Below are 20,173 nucleotides of genomic sequence, written 5' to 3'. Positions count from 1 at the left end.
ATAAAATGTTTCTTCTTTAGATGAGATTGTCTATAACTTCTATTTGGTCTGAAGATATTTAGGAAGGGTCACTATCTTAGTTCCTAACTTAGTTCTGTGTATATTCTGAAGGATCAACACAGACCATAATTCAAATAAAATTAAGAGCCTGGATTGAATCAACATTGAAAAAAGTTGCATTCATGATCTGAATTTGATGAAGGAATTCTAGCTAATTCACTTTTTTTTTTTAAGATGGGAGTTGTGGAGTAAAGAACTATAAAGATAAATTATGTCTTTCTCCAATAAACTTGTTCATTTAATTTCTTTTTAGAACAATATAATTACATTGATATTTATTTTACATTCTTTAGAATATAAATATCTGGTTGAGGGAATGTTCTATTCAATGATAAAACTAGCAAGGGGACTTTTTTCTGTCATAACTATAAACATTAGGTTTTACAACTAATTAATTCAACCAACCAAACAATCAACAGACCAAAAAATAATGACCTAATACCTTCAAATTAAAAGCAAATCTTGTTCTTTGGGGTAGAGGTCAAGGGATAGAGTTTATAATATACCCAAAATCATAAGAGAATATCTTTCTATATTCATTTTATTAATATTCCTCCCTATATAAGTACATATATATTCAATATTATTATTGTCATCATGGTGGTTTTATTAGAAATAAAAATGTCATAGATGTTGTCAAATATGAAGTTCAATTTTAGTGGATAAAATGAAAAAAAGAAAAAGTTTATAACTAGACTGAATAATAGAATATGGTTCACTTTTTTGATTGCAATCTATAGGTCATGTGAAGATAAAATAAAAATATAGTAGATGATAAGATAACACACACTCAAAAATAAATGTGAATTATTACTTGGTGAATTAATTATTTAAATATTCTCTTATTGTGAATTTAAGCAGCATCTCAAATGATACTAGAAGCTATGCTTTGGTACAATACAAGCTCCAACATGAAGAATGTGCATTTGATGGCCTTAATAGGGCATTGGGAAATTATATTACTAATAAAATAAGTTGGTATTGCTTGGGATTTAGAGAAATACTGTCACTAATAAATATGGGGATATTGTTAATTACTGGTGTCAAAAATAATATATTTGGAATTTTCAAAAATATGAGGAATTTGAGTTAGCTTAGAAAAATTTAATAACAGGGTAAAGAAAAGTAGGAAGACAGGTAAAAGGAGATAAGTTACAGAAGGATGCAAGTTTTACCATAAGTAAAACTTATGTCCAAAAGACACTAATGCAAACAGGTAAAACAATCAATTTCATGATTCACAATGCACATAAGAAAAATATGGCGGGCATTGGTCAGCTAATTTGGTTGGTTTGGAGTATAGTCACAATACACCAAGCTTGGGGGTTCGATCTCTGGTCGGGGCACATATAAGAAGCAACCAATGAATGCATAAGTAAGTGGAACAACAAACTGATGTCTCTCTCACTCTCTCTAAAAATCAATAATTTTTTTTAAAAAGAAATAAAAACACAGGAGGTTTTCAGGGGAAGCATAAGGATTACCTAGATAAGTCATAGATGTATGTGTATATATACATACAAATCAATTTCTCTGTTTCTATGTACACATGCACAGAAACAGAGAGAGACAGAGATGGAGGAAGACAGAGAGACAAGACAAAAACAAACAGAAACAGAAACAGAGAAAGAATACTTCTCTCATGGATTCAGAAAAATCATTGTGTGTTCTTGTGAGTCTGTTCCTTACTCCTGCAGTCCTGGGACAGCGATAACTTTTTGCTCTTGTAGACTCAATGCTGGTTTTCCATCATTTGTGAGTTTCTCTTTAATCCTGGCCATATCTTTGTTGATAGTCCCTTAATTAACTAAATTTTATTACCCTTTGAGTGTGTTACCTTTTTAATTTCCAGGACCCTGATCAATAAATTATAAAAAATGGTATGCTCTTCTAGATCTCAAGGACCTACCAAGAGAAGGCATAGTAGTTTTCAGGAAAATTTATGTTTGGCTCAAGTACTAACTATTGAATATTAGAAATATTGATGCTCTTAAAACAAAATCAAGAAAAATAATAGTTTAGAACCCATTTGATGTGCACCTAGAGAATGCAGCTCTCTTTAATTCACACCATGGATTGATCTCTCTCTTTCTCTCTCTCTCTCCTTCTCTCTTTTCATGTTTATATATTTCTGGGTCCATTCAAGTAATATCTGGCCTCATAAATGCAGATGACATAAATTTCAGTGATTACCTTTGTTCTTTTCTCCATAAACAAGTGATTCAAAAATACATTTCTGTAAAATTAAAACATGGGAAACATTTGAAAATAGAAGTTTTGAACTAAATTTTGATCTTGATTTGTCCAACAAAAATAGTAAATCACACACTTTGGCGCATTTCACATGCTACAGTTGGCACTCGCATAAGGCCAAAAGGCATAAAAAGCAAAATTACAATGTACATTGTGTAGATATTACATGACTCTCTCCAAATTCCAGACCAATATAATTCCTAAACCAATATACCTGAATTACATTTAAGTGCTTTTTCTTCACAGGATTTTTGCTCCCTCTTGGTAGGATACAATATATTATTATGTGTATTGGTCTTCCAAGAGCTAAGATATGTGATATCTCTTTGCAGTTGGTGACTAATTTTATCATATTGCACCTTAGAGATTAAAAATATGTACACTTAACTAATACTCCAATAAATGACAATTGTTTCATTTTTTAGGATTATTTTTTGTTTGATGATACTCTGTTATAGCTTGCTGAACTCATTAGAAACCTTTTGAGGTAACAAATCAAGGTCAGGAATATCTATTATTAAAAGTGAACATGGATATTTTTAAATTGACCTCCATTTAAAAGACTTAAAAATAATTAAAATTATACACTATCATTTCAAAATTAGGGTAGTAAGACCCAGAGAGAGGTAGAATGAATTGCTCAAGGTCACATAATGAGATGGTGGTAGAGATGTGACTCAAACACTCTACTATCCTTTTCTGTTAATTCAGAGCATCAAACAAATCAGAAGCAAAAATAAGAGTTAAGGATCACATAAGATAACAATAGTTTTTCTAATTATTTCCTTTGTACCTAAATTTTTCATGTCTGGTAGACTGAGCTCAGAAGTAGGATTTATCTAACTAGGTCAATCCTACTGCATTGTACTGTCAATTCAGATGGTCCTTTAAGGTTTTCCATCACAACCTGGATGCAGTGTTCTGTAACTTGATGAAGTAGGCTTTACCTCATTTTCTAACTCTTCTACAAACTAATCCTGGGGGTCCATCTCAACTTTTTTTCTTTTTAAATCTCTGGGTCTTATCTTTTCCACTAACAAAAGAAGCAGACTGTTTTAGGTAGTTAATGAGAAGCCTTCCAGTGTAAGCATTCCATAAATTTTTATTACCTTTCAAGTGGGAAGATTTTCCACACACAGCAGGTTGCCCTCTATGAAAATCCCCAACTCTGATGAAATTTTTCCAAATATGTCAATGCAACATTTGAGAGTAATTTCTTTTTGCATCAGTCTCTCTGCTTTGATTGTTTGTTGATATCATCAAAATAAACTTTGAGCTTAGCATTCAATATAGTGTGAAACTATTTTCCTATATAGCAGCTGCCTATTGCATCCCATTTTTAGGGCTGTTTTAAATTTTCAAGGTGCTGCATATTTGAAAGAATCACCATTGATGTTTCAGACCACTCTGGATTTCAAAATGCACATGGCTATTTAATTTGTTGTTCATTATGGGTGATTTCGCTAATATTAAAATTATGCTCTGACACAATAAAATTTGTTTCTATTTTCCCTCCACTTAAAACTTCTTAAATAAGAAGACTTTTATGTTGGGTATTTAAAAACAAAATCTCATTAAAGTTCTCTGCCTAGAAAAGAATGTTAAAGAATCATTGGTAAGCTATGGGGAGAAAGTTGAAAAAACTGCACAAATTTTAGGGCAATTATACTCTTTTTAAAGAGGACAATTAAAAAAATGGTGTGGGCATTTTTGGGAAGAAAAATCAGTAGAAAAACCATTCTTTGTATCCATCTCTCTGTCACATCTCCTGCAAAAGGTCTAATCCTCAGTATCAGTATACTTAGCCATTTTGTGGAACTGCTAATCACCTTGAAATTGTGAATGGTCCCTGGGAACAGAGAATCAGAATGACTTCATTCCTGCACTAATGGAGGCAACCTCAACCTTAGTTTCTAGTGGATTTGTTGAGCTGGTCACATCACTCTCTAAATTGAAACAAAATGATAATGGTGTTAAACTACCTATTCCCTGGTAAAAGTGAAATTGAAATTGCATACCTTGATTTAAAGCTGTCAGGTGGCATGAGTTCCAAAGTATGAGTTGGTCCATATAGGTTTACAACATATAATTTGATTGTTGGGTTCACTTGACCTGCCTTTGAGAAAATGAAAATTGTAATTGCAAATACATTAAGCATCGGAATATATTGAGGAAAGAAAGAAAATGCATTTTGATTGTTTCGTAATTTTGTGTTAGGATGGAGTTTAATTTCTCTGAAGTAGAAATTATTTTAAACTCAGCAACTTGATTGCTTTCAGTTTTTTTAAAGATAGCTGCTTCTAAAAGTATTTTAGTCAGACAATTAAAGGTGATAGAAAAGTATGATGACTTTTTACAATATGTAGTGCTACTGTGTTCTTTTCCTAGAATGACACCAGAGGGCTGACTTTTCAAAAAAAAAACAACAACAACAACAACTAGTAAATCAAGTAGCTAATCATATTATAGGATAAAAATGTGATGGGAAAAAGCTTGGCTGATTTTAAAAAAGGAGGAAGAAAGGAAAAGAAATACCAATCCAAGTGCCACAACCTTATAATTCCACAGTACCTAATTATTCCATGCATTAATCATCCTAGGTCTTACTTTAAATTTATGAACACTAGATGGAGTGTTAGTGACCCTTAGGAGGTGGGCCATGAGCAGGCCCTCATTCAGTGCCTAGCATGAGTAGAGAGACAGTGGTAAGAACATGAAATTTAAGTTTAATAATTAAATTAAATTATATGTATAATAACAACTAGTTTTTTAGCAGTTACTATGTTTCTGGTTAATAATATCTATTAAACATTACATAAATTATCTCATTAAATGTTCCTACTGCAATACTAAGATATAATTAGAACCACTTCCAGATGAAAATGAAGAAGCTACACAAACTGTGAGAGGTGAAATACAACAACTGAGGAAAGCAGTGTTTAAACCCAAGATGCTATTAACTACTGTAGTTTTGCTTGAGTTCAGTTTCAGGCAATGGCCATCAAAGTTTTTCTGAGCATACTCACAACTCTTAGTGGGCAGAAATGGGAACTTTCACCAACATATCTCAAGCATGTTGAATGAATGAATGAAATAATGTTTTTGTGAATAAATGTTTAACAGAATCATTACCAACTGTGGTTTAAAGTGTTGTACCATTGTGGTGTGGCAGAGCATATGAGCTATACAGAGAGCAAGGAAATTAAATTATAAGTGAGTTGAATTCAAAGACCTGACAAAATCTAAAAAGAACAATAAAACTGATTTAATGGTGACAAAGAAAAATCCATGTTAAAGGAACTGTCATCAATAAAACCCAGAGTTAAATCAGAACAAGAAGCAATATAGCTGATCCCATCAATGGTCAGTAATAGCTCAAGCACCATTTTCTTAGGTTATTAGTAATAATTAGCAAGAAAGGAAGGGAAGAAGGGTGAATAAGTGAAATAAGAGAATACGCAGGATAGTAAAAACACTCTGTATGTTACCATGAAGAAGGGTATATGTCATTATACATTTGTCCAAAACCCACAGAATGTACACCACCAAAAATGAACCATAATGTAAACTATGGATGTTGGTTCATTATCATGTGTCAATAGTGCTTCATCAAGTTGAACCAAATGCACAGTTCTTGTAGGGGATGCTGATAATCGGAAAGGCTATAAATGTGGGGAGCTGGAGCTTTATGGCAAATATCTTCTATCCTCTCAATTTTGTTGTGAATCTTAAATTGCTTTTAAAAAAAAGCTTATAAAGAAAAATGATTAGTGCATATGTGGGAGTGTTTCAAACACAGGTCTGAAGTTTTGAGTCAAAAAAAAAAGAAGTCAAGAAATGCTGTCACTACAGAAATGCAGTGACTATTGACTATTAGAAGAGATTATGAAAATGGTTCTTATAGTAAAGGGCCTCCTGGAAGGTAAAGTATGAACCTGGATCACAAAGAAATCTCCTCTGTCAGACTTTATAAAGCTGAATCACTGCTCTAAAATCCTCCAGTGCCTGGAAAGATCTTGTGCAATTTACTGTTCTACCACACTTAGCAGCTGTCTTTCACATCACTTTTGATTTTTTCAATTGAAATTTTCCTCCCTGAATATAGTGGCTTTATCCATATATTTTTAATCTAACCATCTCACTAGCTTGACCAGGTATGTTAAAATTTAGAGCTGGGACATAGTATGTAGTAGCTCTATTCAATGTGTTGTTCTCTAACCAAGAGCATCAATCAGTATCCTCTGGAACCTTAGAAACTCAAATTTGTGGGCCCCACCCAGACCTATATTCAGATCCAGAATCAGAATCTCAGGGTGGGCCTAAGAAAGCTATGTTTTAGCAAGATTCACAAAACTATAACCAGTATGTGAATTTTAATAAAACACTGATATATACATATCAATACATAAATATCAGTGTTTTTACCAAAATTTGCATATTGATTATAGTTATCTGTGAATACTATCAAAACCCACATATGTATATAACAGTTTAGTGGTTATCCAAGGTTAACCTGTTTCTGAATCACCAGTGAGCCTGAAGGGCTTGTTTGACCACTGGCTGCTGAGGCCCATCCTCCAGCATTTCTCAGCCTCAAAGGGGCAAAGGAAATTTGCTTTTCTAAATAATCCCCAAATGAGGCTGAGGCCACTGGTGAAAGAACCACATTTTGAGGAATGGTTTAGCTCTATCTGTGAGTGAGAGAACTTTGACTATTATTTACTGGAGATGGACCATGGACAAGACGTTAAAGGTCCTCAAGGGTTATGTTATTTGATTATCAAAAATAAGACAAATCTCTGAGAATATGTCACAAGTCAGAAGTTTTGAGCTACAAGTAGATTTCTTTTCTGTAGATAAAGATGTCTCAGTGTTTTGTTATATGAACTAACAAAAAATGATTTATAAAAGTACCTAAAAGAGTATATAGTAGTGAATTTAAAAAAATAGTTTTTATTAAGACACCAACTTTTCTGGTTAGTGAAAAACTATGTTTATATATTTTTCTTTCAATAAACTGATTAAAGAAAGAAGAATTTAAATTAAATTTGATCTCTTTGTGAGTTCTTATCAACGTTATGTAATTTTAGGACATATTTTGTCAGAGACATACATGGTTATTACCACATGTTAAGGCAGTCTTTTCATGTCCTTAGCACTGTAAGCTTTTACTTTCACAGAATCAATTATGTCTCAATTAGCTTCTATATGAAAACAAATCAAAAAGTTGGATACATACATGACCAATTTTAGATGCAAGCCAAACATCAGGCTGTTTCTAAAATTCACCTCTTTAGCATTTTATAATCTTAATCAGATTTTTTAATCCATGGAGTTTAGAAATTAAGCACACATTGCAAGTTCATCTATATCTTTTAATATTTGAATTGTTTCAATAGGTTGGAAATTAGAGGAGTTTATCTACGTGCTTTTTATAGTTATATTTGTGACAAAGACTGCAAATTCACAGAATCTTTCCTCTATGATTCTGAAATACAAGCCTCAATAATAATTAACCTTATTTTACTGGCAACTAAGTTGTCATTAAACGAGATAATGTTTTAATTAAGAACATTAACCTGAGGTTACTGAAATAGAACTGCACATTTCCTTTGTGCTGAATTGCTAATGAAGAGTACTTTACGAGTTCTGAATCATGCTGAATTAAGTAAAATACAAATACATGTTTAGTGTAAGTATTTCATTAGTAAATCTGACTACATTGGGTATTTTCTGCACTCATTTTAATCTAGTTTAATGTGAAGCACAATTTAGTGTGAACTCTAGGCATTACTTCAATGTCTGAAGTACCACTTTTGAAAGTTTATTGCATAAGTAAGAGCAAATCAAAATAAGATATTTGTTAGTGAAAAAAAAACAGTTCTTTAAAAACCAGAGTAGAAAATGAGTCTTTGAAAATTCAAGTAATACACCCCACATAATACTGACAGTTAGTATGATAACAAGGAAAAAATTCCACACCTAGTTTCTTTGATTCTTGCTGGATTAATTACCTATGAAGCTATTCCTACTGACAACCACTTGAGGACTTGGGGTTCTTCCTCTCAGGTTTGGTCACTAGAATATCTGTTCATTTTTAATAACTGTAAGTGGTAGTCATTAACATACACTCAGGACCTTCCTCATGTATTAATTACATCCATCATGTAGTCTAGATATCACTTATTATTATATGGTCATATAAATATCTATGTATGGCATGTGTGAGGTTTTCTAAGAACACTACCCGCACTGGATAGGGCAAAAGTAGGTTATAGTTAGTTGTTCATATGAAAAATAAAACAATAATTAATAAATAATGGTACAAGAATCAACCCTGCGATTTGCATACTCGCAAAAGTAAACCTACTTTTGCTTCACCCTGAACACAGCTAAGTTAAGAATAGTAAATGGAGCAAAAGCTCCGCATGTATGTTAACTTGACAAGGGGATATTTCATTCCAGGTATGTCTTCTGTGATAGGTTGACCTCTGGTAGTTTTATAGAGAAGGACAAAATCAATACATTTGACTTATATCACTATTCTTAAAATGTGACTTTAATCAAAGGACTTAGCCTTTTAAACTCTCAGTTTGTTTATTTGTAAAATAGAGCCAACTGTAAAAAAGATTAAAAGAAGAAAAAACATGAAAAATCTCTCTGAAAACATAAAGAATATTATTAGCATACATGATTTATACAATTAATAAACAAACTATCATTTTAGGCTTAACTTTACTATTAAAAATATTAAATAACTAATTAAATAATAATAAAGTGTTTAGGTCTGTTGACCCCATAACTTCTGAATTACTGCTGATATTTTAATTTCCTCAGATGCTTCTCTTTGTTCATTTGTTTGCATCAGTCTTGTTAAAATTGAGAAGCCTACGAATGTCCAAGTTCAAGCACGAAAGGTCCATAACTGAGAAGGAAATTTGAATACGCAGCTATTGCATAGAGCTCTTATGTGTGATTCTTAAAATCCCCACTTTTATTGGGAAAATTAATTACAAAAAGTTTTCCCTTCTCAGAAGTCAATTTTATTCTCTTTGACAGGGCACAAAATGGACAGTTCTATGTGAATATCTCATGTACTGACATAAACTTTTCACAACATGCCTCTAGTTGTTCACTGTATATCTAAATTATCAGATGATATTTCATTGTAATAAGCAAATCAGATGGTGTGAGAATTAATAATGTATTGAGAATAATGTCCTCTCAGTTTTTCTCTGGAAAAAAGCAGGTGCAAGTATGCTGTACAGGCACAAACTGTCAGTGATGAAACATGGCTAAATCTATAACTGGAAAATTTGCAAGCACTCCTGTTGGAGTACAATAAGAATCTCTTAATGATTACATTAATTTTGTTGTTAGGTCACATTGCTGTTTTCTCCTGAAGAGCGCTGAATATATATGACTTCCAATCCATGTCCAGAGAAGACCCTAAAAATAATGTTTCAAAATTCTGGGATCTGGTCCCTCTCATTCTTGCTGTCCTCCTGAGGTGTCACTCAGCTATTTAATGCTACACCCTATGGAAGGAAGACAGGATGGAGAGAAAAAAACAGTACAGAATCTCCCTGAGGAAACACTCTTCTTATTCCCCACTCTCCATATTTCAGTTTTGTTTTTTTTTATCCCCTGACCATGGAAAACTTGAATCTGGCAGATGATAGGAAAATAAGGGAAGTCACTCCCACTCTGACTACACCTTCACTGCAGGTATAAATTAATATGTGTGATAGATTATTTTTCAGTACTTTGCCCAGTTAATATAATGCACAAATTGAAAAGTATAATCTATTGTGCTTGGAAATACAAAACATACCTTACTAAAGAAATGGCTTAAAAATAGTTTCTAAATGAAATCCGCAGCCATGTCTTCTCTAATTAAGAACTAAAATGTGTAAAGTGGAATTTAAAATTTTTGCAATAAGATATCTTTACATGATTAATGCATAGAGGATGTCACTCATGGGGCTTTTTCTTTCTTATACAAATGTGGGGAAAATAAACTTTAATAAAGAGATCTTAAATTTAAACCTAGTGTATACTAGAAAAATCAACGCAGTCCAGGTGTTTGTGGAACCTGCTCCAGAAGCCTCACAGAGCATTTGAAAACAGTTATGCTCTCTGGGCAGGATTTCCATATTTGCTTCACTCAGTAAACAGTTCCACCTAGCCTAGCTATGCTTAGCCATGACTCTACCCCAGCATTTTATAAAGTATGTTCCAGAGTCTGCTCTGCCAAAACGGTACTGAAGTTAATACTAATAAATCCTTTATGCTTAGTCTATTCTTTATTGGTGATTCTTTATGCTTCTGAAAATTCTTTATGCTTAGTCTACTTTTTACAGGAGATTTATAAGACACATTAACATATAGTACATTAAGTGCTCTAAGAAATCATCTGAAAGAAGCTAGATTTTTTCAACTAAGCATTTCCAATGTATTTGACCATGGCTCTTTTTTCTCTTATCATACCTATTGACCTCTCACAGAATATACCTTGGAGAAGAAGCCCTTGCCCTGGCATCAGTATGGTGTCCTCTCTCTTCTTACCATCTTTCATGAGGGGAGGGGAGGGAAAACAAGAATGAAAGCACCAAGGGAAAAGAATTGCAGCAAAGTAAAAGTTCCCACACCCTGAACTGTTTTTATCTCCTCCTACCGTAACATTCTGTATAGACCGCTATGAACTCTAAAATGATGAATCTGTGGACATGGGGAGCTTCTTTTATTCTCCGAAGACAACTTGTTCATGAGCCAAAAACATGATCAGTCAAGTCACTGGTGCAGAGAGAAGGGCAAAGACCTAGCACCACCATGTTACTTACCTTCGGATATGGATACTGCTTTCCTTTGGGATACAATGCTCCAGTAAAGCGAGGAATTACCATATTAGGCACCAATGAATCATTTATCATCAGGAAGGCAAGCCTTTCTCCATCTGGTGACCACCAGTGGGCGATGTGAGAATGCAGAAGTTCTTCTAGAATAAATGAGTGTTATTTGAAATCCACTGTAGAGATGTGGGCTCAGTGACCCACATACATCTGTCCTTGAAATATCCATTTTACAGATATATATATGTATATATAATATACAGTGTGTTTGATTTTTATCAATTTCATGAAGTATTCTTTATTTCTGATTTACTCCTTTAATCCTAGGAAAAGCAGATACAAAGGAAGGAAGGAAGGAAGGAAGGAAGGAAGGAAGGAAGGAAGGAAGGAAGGAAGGAAGGAAGGAAGGAAAGAAAAAAGGAAGGAAGGAAGGAAGTCTGGGTATCATGGGTTGTCAGGAATATGAACAGAAATGAAAGCACTATCAGAGTGAAAAGAATGAGAACAGTAATCGAAGACTGAAGTATGGCAAAAAAACATATTTATGTCATCATTTATTCATATTTGCAGTTAGTATTGCTGTATGCTTTAAATGATGTCACTATTCTTGTCAATGCAACCACCTCTCCACAGTGTTCTCCTTTTATATCTGTTAATGGTTCATATCTATGGCCATAGGCTGCTACTAGTCCATATTTTAGCTCTATTCTTTATATTTCCCCTACAATTTCAACTTTGTAAATGGCCTCTTTGTACATAAATACTCTTCAAATTATTGGAAGTGCCACTCATTTCCTTTTGGGACCCTGATTGATACAATGTTTAGTACCAAAAGAGACTCAGGAAACAGAACTTCAAAATGATATTTTTGAGATTAAGTTGGAGATATATCCATCTCTATAACTATATCTATATTATTTTATTTAATAATAACCTTTCTGGGGGCTGGAGCATAGATAATTCATAGCAAGGGGTAGAACCATGAGTAATCAATTTCACTGGTAATGGCATGCAATGAAATGCAAATAGAGAGGTAAGGCATTGCGAGCACAAGTGGTTGTGACATTTAGTTGCTACAACAGTGGCAACTGTAAAGATTGTGAAGTATACACTGTTCTTATTATGTAAGAGAGATTACACAGGAAAAAACAAAAATTAATACCATTACTGCAAAATTAGGAATAAGTAAAAAGTCATTCAGACACCTTTGAAGGAATCCCTCCCTTCTGTACTTGTAGGGCAGATATGGCTGAGGTACAAGAGATCATAGTAAGGGTTGCAAAATGCAACACAAATCAGGGGCTCAATTGTACTTGTTTTTTAAAGACAGAGATATTGGTGGAGAAGTGTTAAGACCCTGACACATAGGATCAGGATGCTTGTGTAAATATGTGCATTATGCTTTTTGGGTCAGTCTCATAAATACCACATTTCATAGTGTAATACTGCTACATGTGTCTAATTTTATGGCTGAAGATTGTGAACCTCAAAATTCCCACGACTCTTTTTGTTGACAGAGGCAACCTCTGTATGAAGGCATTGAGGTGGAGTAGAAGAAGAATCCCTGTAAAGTCTAAGAGTCTGCACCCTTAGAGAACAGTTAGAAATCTAGTAGACTGGGATATACTGGGATATCTCTTCTAAAGTGATTGAAAATTGGTTGGAGCTGTACTTATGCAAAAGTAAAGAGGGACTGAATTACAGGTTTTGAAGAAAATACAAACCACATTCACATGTGCTGGCTTGTTCTATTTCCCAGGTAAACTGTAAAGTGGCCAGTTTGGGTAGAATTTGAGCAAGAGAGGGCTATATTACAGGTCAAGGCCATGGCACATCCTCCCCTACCACGTTTACTATATGACCCAGCAGACACAATGGCAATGCAAGTATCCATGGCAAATAGAAATGCTATGGAGCTTTCGACACTCACCATATGATAAGCAAAGCACAGGCATTAAAAGCTTCACAGAAAGGCTAATTTCTCCTGTGCCGATAAATAGTCTCTATTTCTAAAACAGCTCTCTGTTGGGCTCTGGCAGAAGCAATTAGCCTGACCATGGAGAGAAAGTGACTATGCAACCCAAACTGCCCATCATGAGCTGATAGTTATCTGATTCACACCATAAAACTAAACACAAGCAAGAACATTCCACTATAAAATAGAAGTGGTACAAATGGGATTGGCTCAGAACACATTAGTCAATGCCCGTGGCATTATATCTGCAGCTTTATCTTCTCTCCTTATCTCACGTCTATGCCTCAAGATATGTTTCTAACACAAGGTGGCAGAGGAGGAAAAAATGCGGGTCTTGTGTATGAGCAGGTTTGCATGATGTGCTGGAAACACGCTGCCATTGGATAGGCAGTGTACTACTATCTGATTCAGTCATGGATTACAAGCCTACTACAAGAAACATAAATCTTCTGAGGTGGCAGCCTTTTGAACTGTGTGTGAACTGTGTGTGGAAAGAGACTTTGCTTGAAGTGTGAATCCCTAACTTATGAACAATACTAATAAATGGCCTCCTGATCAGCGATCTAAGAAGAGTAGCATTAGAAAACCAGTGAAAAGAGTTTAGGGAAAAAATAAGTGCACAGACTTATCAGAAGAGGTAAAAATGTAAAAATATGAAGACATAAGTGTTCTGTTTAATGACCAGAACACATGCATAGCAGAAGGTGCGCTCAATAATCCGATGAACAATGTGACCAGCAAGTGCACATCAGCTTGTCTCTGGCTCCCAATGTTACCTGCCAGTAATAGTGGCTGTCACTAAACTGTTGATATGGCATAATTTACCAGCAGTTTCAACTGACTACCTAGTGGCAGGTGGCTTATATGGGAATCCTTCCATCAGGAAAGGTAGCATTTTCTCATTATTGACATAGGCATGTATTCTAGGTATGCCTATGCCTTTGCCACCTACAGCACTATCAGCACTGCTATTCATGGACTTACATAATAACCTATCTGTTACTATGATAACCCACACTATGTCACTTCCAAACAAGAAACATGTTATAGCAAAAAGAAGGGCAATGGGTTCAGACCCATGGAATTCATTGTTCCCATCAGGTTTCCCATTGGCTAGATGTACCTGGCTTGTTAGAAAAGTGACATAGCATGATCTATCTGGGTTTTGGCAATTTTTTTTGACAACGACCTTATAGATGACCTTATAGTCATCTTATAGCATGCAAATGTCCCTACTGCATAGCCAGGAACTAAGTGGTAGAAATATAGTATTTACTTTCATTGTCACATCAATAACCCACTGCATACATTTTGGTTTTTCATCATCATTATAAACAAATGGTGGTGGTGGGTTTAGAAGTTCTAACGCCTACAGGAGGATTATCTCCTAGAGAGAATATAGTTGTAATTATGTTTCTTTGAAATGGAAGCTGAAGTTTCCTCCTGACCATTTTGGGCTCAATATGACTGAGAAAAAATGAACCAACAGAAAACATAGTCACTGATCTGGGCCTGATAATCACTCTCATCTGCAAGGAAGAGAATGTGTCTTTCCTTTACAAAGAGGCCAAGGGAGACTGTATTTGGAACTTAGCAAATTCACAAATATTCCTTTGTTCAATTCCATCTCACTTTCCAATTTCACATTTCTATATTCCAATGTCCATTTCAATAGAAAAATGATATTGTAGCATCCTTGTTAAGAAAAAAGAAACAAAGGGATACAATTTGGAGAAATAAAGTTTTAGTTTGATCCACCAGGTAAATAATCTGTCTCGTCAAAATGTTGGCAGAAGGTAAAGGAAAAAAATGAAGAAATATATGATTACCAATTAAGGTCACATAATATGCTTATTTATTTTCTTAATTGGAACATTTCCCCCAAAACCTTATGTAAAAAGTGGAAATGTTGGCTGTAGTTATACATTTCAAACAGGTATATATATAAAGGGGCTGATATCACTCTACAATGAAACAATAGCAGAAGGGGTCTTGTGTGCTCCTCTTTTTGGGACATAAAGTTCTTATTTAAAAAATAAGAATATTCCCATGGTTTCTGACTTTTTGTTGGATATGGCCAACATAAAACTAGACAAATCAAATAAAAGAAGAAAGTTAGTACATGTTATTTATTATTTGGCGCCCACCTATTAAAATCATGTGGGCCTGGCTGGGTCTCTCAACCAAAACTCACTGATCTTAGTACTGTGAAAACTGCAGAGTTTTCTCTTTGTAGGTTCTAGTAATAGGTGCCTCCCCTTCCACCTCTGGTGCCAATGGCTAAAACATTGTTAACTACAAGGTGCTGCATACCCCTCCTATTTAAGAAGTGCACTTCTTCACAGATAAAACTTTGAATACTATTTTGAATATGCCATTTTTTCCATATGTGATCTTAACCTAATTCATACAAGTTACTTACAATTCAAATGAGAAGACATGAGTCATCCACATGAAATAAAAGTTAAATGTCAATTGAGTGTAAACTCTAAGTCTTATGGGACTTGAAGATACACAAAAACCAGTTATCCAAAATCAACGCTTAGGGTTTCTAACAAACAAAGAGGGTTCCATCCTGGGTGCTGTAGTATGTGTGCACAAATACTTCTCAAGAATTAGAATGGCCCAGATTTGAGAGCATCATTCATTTGAAATTCTGCATTATCTACTCTTATTTATTTGGAGTAATCTGTGATTAAAGGTGTTCCTCACAACGATGTTAAAATAGTAGGGTAATACAAATAAACAATTATTTGACTTCCTTCAGGTACAGAAACAAAAGTAAAATGGAAAGGGTATGAATAAAATAATATTTAAAATGAACTTTAAATATTATTCCCTTATTGGATAAATCACAAATTTTACTCATGGTCTGAAACTTCCTATGCTGATTATATTATATTACTTATAAATAAAGTATTTTTAAAAATTGCATTCCATTCCATTTCAATGTAGGTTGGGCTCCTCACTATCTTTCTTACACAGATTTGCAAAATATCACTGCAAAGCAGATGGGAATTTTCAACACATGTCATAACACAGACACTTTAAAATACAGCCTGAACACAAAGCATTTACAGAAAACTGATAGACAACCATTGTGTTCTGAAAAGTAAGCTGACTTTATACATTTGTCCCTTATTAACTTCGACAGATAGGATTTCCTGAGGATCTTATTGCTAGTTCTATGGATCTGTGGTTGATTATTTTTCTTTAATTTTCAGTATCTCACTGTCTCCTTTCTTAAAAAGAATTTTTTATATTCATAACTTTCTCACTGCCTATTTATACCTCCATCCACTGAAAACTTGCTTTTGATAAACCAATTGACTGATTTTGCTCTTGTCAAGTTCTGGTAGCAAATCCAACAGTAACTTTGGTGTCTTTAGCTTGTTTGCCCTCCAAGGACCCAGCAATGTCCATTATTCTTTCCTCTGACATCCATGGGTGCATTTCTAATTTTTTTTGTTTACCTGTCACAGTCCAGTTTTACTGGAATTTAGTAAGTGTCCGATAAATCTTTGTTGAATTAGCGAATAAATGAATATGACTTTCTGTGTCCAAGAGAAGGCAAAATATACAGTGAAAATGGGCACTTTCCATTTTGCTCATCAAAAAATAAAAATGTAATAATCCCATTTTGTTGATAAAGATATTTTTTTTTGTAATTTCTTTCTCTCAGTTGTTTGTCTTGTCATTCTTAAAGCTCAGTGCAATGCTCATTTCTTCTGTGAAGCTACCTATATTTCCCTACGTCATCAGACTTAATTCTCTTTATACTTTTATTTAGTATGCTGATATGTAGTTCTATTTATACTTCTGTTTACCGTGTTCCATTATAATAACATAGTTTTTCACTCCAATACATTGGAAGTACACAAAACATAGAAACCCTTATTCTTCATTGCATTCCTCTCAGATAAGGCTTGACAGATAAATGTGCTCAATAACTGTTGGACTTAATTTCAAAGAATAATTCCTTAAAAATATGAGGGATATTTTAATAAGCTTAAATATAAATAATTTAAGCACATTAGTTCTATTATTTTATATGCTTAAAAAATTGAAAGTGTCAGTCATTTTTTGTTTCTATTTAATATATTCAATATTATGGAAAATTTTAAAGTTGTAAACTTGGCAACTGTGAATTTTACATTTTTTAACAAAATACTAATCTGATACTTCATTTAGTTAAGATTCCATGTTAAATACACTAATTTATATAAATAACATTAGATGTGCTTTGTGGAAATTATATTGAAAATGATATTTCATTTTGAGCATAATTCTTTATTTTTCTTCTGAACCTCACTAACTCTTTTTGTAAATTTTCTTTTCTTTTTTTAATTTTTAAATTATTTTTCAATTACAGTTGTCCCCTGTTTTCCTGCATTATTCTCCTGCCGTACCCACCTCCACCTCCCACGTTCAATCCTCCCTGCCATTGTCTTTGTCCATGAGCTGCACTAACTCTTAAAAAATACATTATATTTTATTTGTTTTACTTCTATTAAAAATCAAATAATACTAAAAATAAGGGGGAAAAGGCTTTAAAATAGCACTTGTAAAGACTCGACATTAATTATTGTGATTGGCAACAATAGGTATGCATACAGATTGGCTAGGTCCTAAAAAGATTTAGTTATGCCTTTAAAGTTTTCCATAAAAACATTTTATTATCTTTTTATGTGATTCCTTATCTAAGTTTCTTTCTTCTTCTATGACATTTAAAGAAGACAAATTTCAATTAAAAAAGTAAGTTGAAATGCTATATATTACTTCTTGAGTCTCCCACACATACTAATTCAGCTTGTAATTGAGTTCTATAAAATAACAAAAGGGAAATTTCCACACTAGATTATCACACACATACTGTTGAAATCAGATGCATTCCTAGCAGAAATCTGTGTTTCAGTGAGTACTTTAAGGGAAAAGAGAAGCACTGGATTCTGGGTGCCCTTGGCACACTGGACAAGCAAAATAATAATGGGAGATTAATGTATGTGTGGGACTCTTGAAGTATAGGTTGTGATGGCAGGTAAAATGTTGAGGGAAAATCAATGACATAGGAATATGAGGCTCTAAAATATATTCCTAAATCCCTCTACCACACCTTAACATTGATTCCTGTGGTAGGGTCCCTTTTCATGGAAATAAAGAATCGACTTAATTCCATGAAGAGTAGGGTTCAGAGTCTTTGCCTGAGGAAAGGGATTAATGAAATCTAACATCTTAGGTGCATAATGTAAGTCATCCTTTAGGGAACAATGAAAGGCACCGCACTGTGACAGCTATAGCTGACTAGGACTATCCACTGGCTTTGAAGATTCACATTCAAGTGCCAGCTCTGCTTCTCATGAGTTCTGAGGTTTGGTCCAAGTTGTCTATCCTCCATGATCTGGGTTTCTTCAGTAAGTGATTAGATATATTAGTAAGGCAGGGATTAAATCACATAGCACATCTAGAGTACCCTAGTATACCTAAAACATAAAAGCCCAAAGGATAGAATTTAATTTGAAGGGAAAAAAATAGTTTTTCCACTTCCCCTTTGGAATGTGCCAGACCTACAAATATCATCACAAAGGTTTCTGTTACCTGTTTGTCCTGACTATCCCCTAACACAATGTCCACTCATAGCCCAAATATAAAAATTTTCATTTCCTAATCAAGAAAAAACCTAATTTTTCAGATAATTGTCTTTCTCTCTTTACAAATGTCTTTAAAATGTAATACCATAAACTATATGAAGCCTTCCCTAAAGGACAGATGCCTAAGTCATCTTGATCATTGGTCAAGTCAGTACAGTTTACATTGAGTATACCCCCATTTGACTTAAAAATTCTTTGATGTTAAGGATCACATTTTGTCACACAATGTAGCATGACAGCGCACTGTGAAGCACCAACATGCCTGCTAAACTATTGTTTTCTTTTCTGAAGTCCACTACTCCTAATGAATGTCTGCTCACTAATTTTGTTACCACTCTTTACTAGTGACCCAAACCAGAAGCCAAATAATTATCCTTGTCTTCCATTTTCCCTAACCATTTAACCACAAAGATCTATTCTATTTTACTGGCTCATCACTTTTAGAATCTTCCCTCCTTCTTCCTACTTTCACCATAGTCCCTTTGCTCATTATCTCTTGATAGAATATAAAAACTTTTGTGGAAGCATGGATGGAACCATGAGGTCATAGCATATGACCTCATTTATAATGGGAATCAATTGAACAAAATAAACTAACAAGAAAAATAGAACCAGAGTCATGGAAACTTGGGACAGACTGATAGCTGTAGAATGGTAGGAGAGGTAGAGAGGAGGGGAATGGTGGAGGAAGGAGAAGGAACTAGTCAAAGAATATATATGAATGACAATGGAGAGGGGATTGACTGTGGGCTAGAGGGGTGGACTGGGTGGAGGGGAACAAAAGGGAAAAAAATTGGGACAACTATAATAGAATAAACAATAAAAAATAAAAAGTAAAAAACACCTTATAGGTACTAACTTGTTCTTTCTGCTATTCAATCACAGCTTCATATTGTAGCCAAATGATCTATTTATATGAAAGAACTAATATTAATACTCCTTTTCTTAAAAAGTTTTACTAGTTCTCCCATTTACTAGCAAAAAAATAATTGAAATCCCAGAGTATTTTTAGGGTCACTATACCTTCTTTCCTGTTGCTTTCTTTTCCTCAAATATCATGCTTCAGTAATAACAAGCAGATTTTAGTTCCCAAGGCATTCGCTATATTGTTTAACCCTACTGTGTTTTTGCAAGCTTTTAACTCTTGCTTAAATTTTTCTTCCTAGTTTCCTCTTATGTGTCCCATTTAATCTTTCAGGCTCAGCTTAGAGGTTTCCCCTTTAGGAAATAGCTGCAAATCCCCAAGAATGAGCTAAGGTTCTCTCCTATGTTCTTTCATAGAATTCTGTGTTTACTATGATTTGACTACTTAAAACACTGAATTGGTCTATTTTTTTCATCTGTCAGGATCTCACACAGTCCAGCAATTTTAAAGATAAAGGGCA

At 34.0% G+C, this 20,173-nt stretch overlaps 1 protein-coding gene across 1 annotated transcript in view; it reads right to left on the bottom strand.

The window, feature by feature from the left end:
* The window catches only part of DPP10 (dipeptidyl peptidase like 10), a 715,542-nt gene that overhangs the window by 92,187 nt on the left and 603,182 nt on the right, over window positions 1-20,173 (bottom strand). Inside the window, exons 9-10 of the mRNA XM_054574986.1 lie at window positions 11,157-11,311; window positions 4,332-4,429 (exon numbers count right to left, since the gene is read on the bottom strand). Coding sequence (XP_054430961.1) covers window positions 4,332-4,429; window positions 11,157-11,311 — 253 coding nt within the window. The remainder of the gene's footprint in view (window positions 1-4,331; window positions 4,430-11,156; window positions 11,312-20,173) is intronic.

This window comes from Pteronotus mesoamericanus, unplaced genomic scaffold (assembly GCF_021234165.1).
Source record: "Pteronotus mesoamericanus isolate MK-2021 breed Mesoamerican mustached bat unplaced genomic scaffold, CSHL_Meso_final contig_27, whole genome shotgun sequence".
NCBI lineage: Eukaryota > Metazoa > Chordata > Mammalia > Chiroptera > Mormoopidae > Pteronotus > Pteronotus mesoamericanus.
The sequence above is the reverse complement of the archived record's forward strand: the minus strand, read 5'-3'. Positions and strand labels throughout refer to the sequence as shown.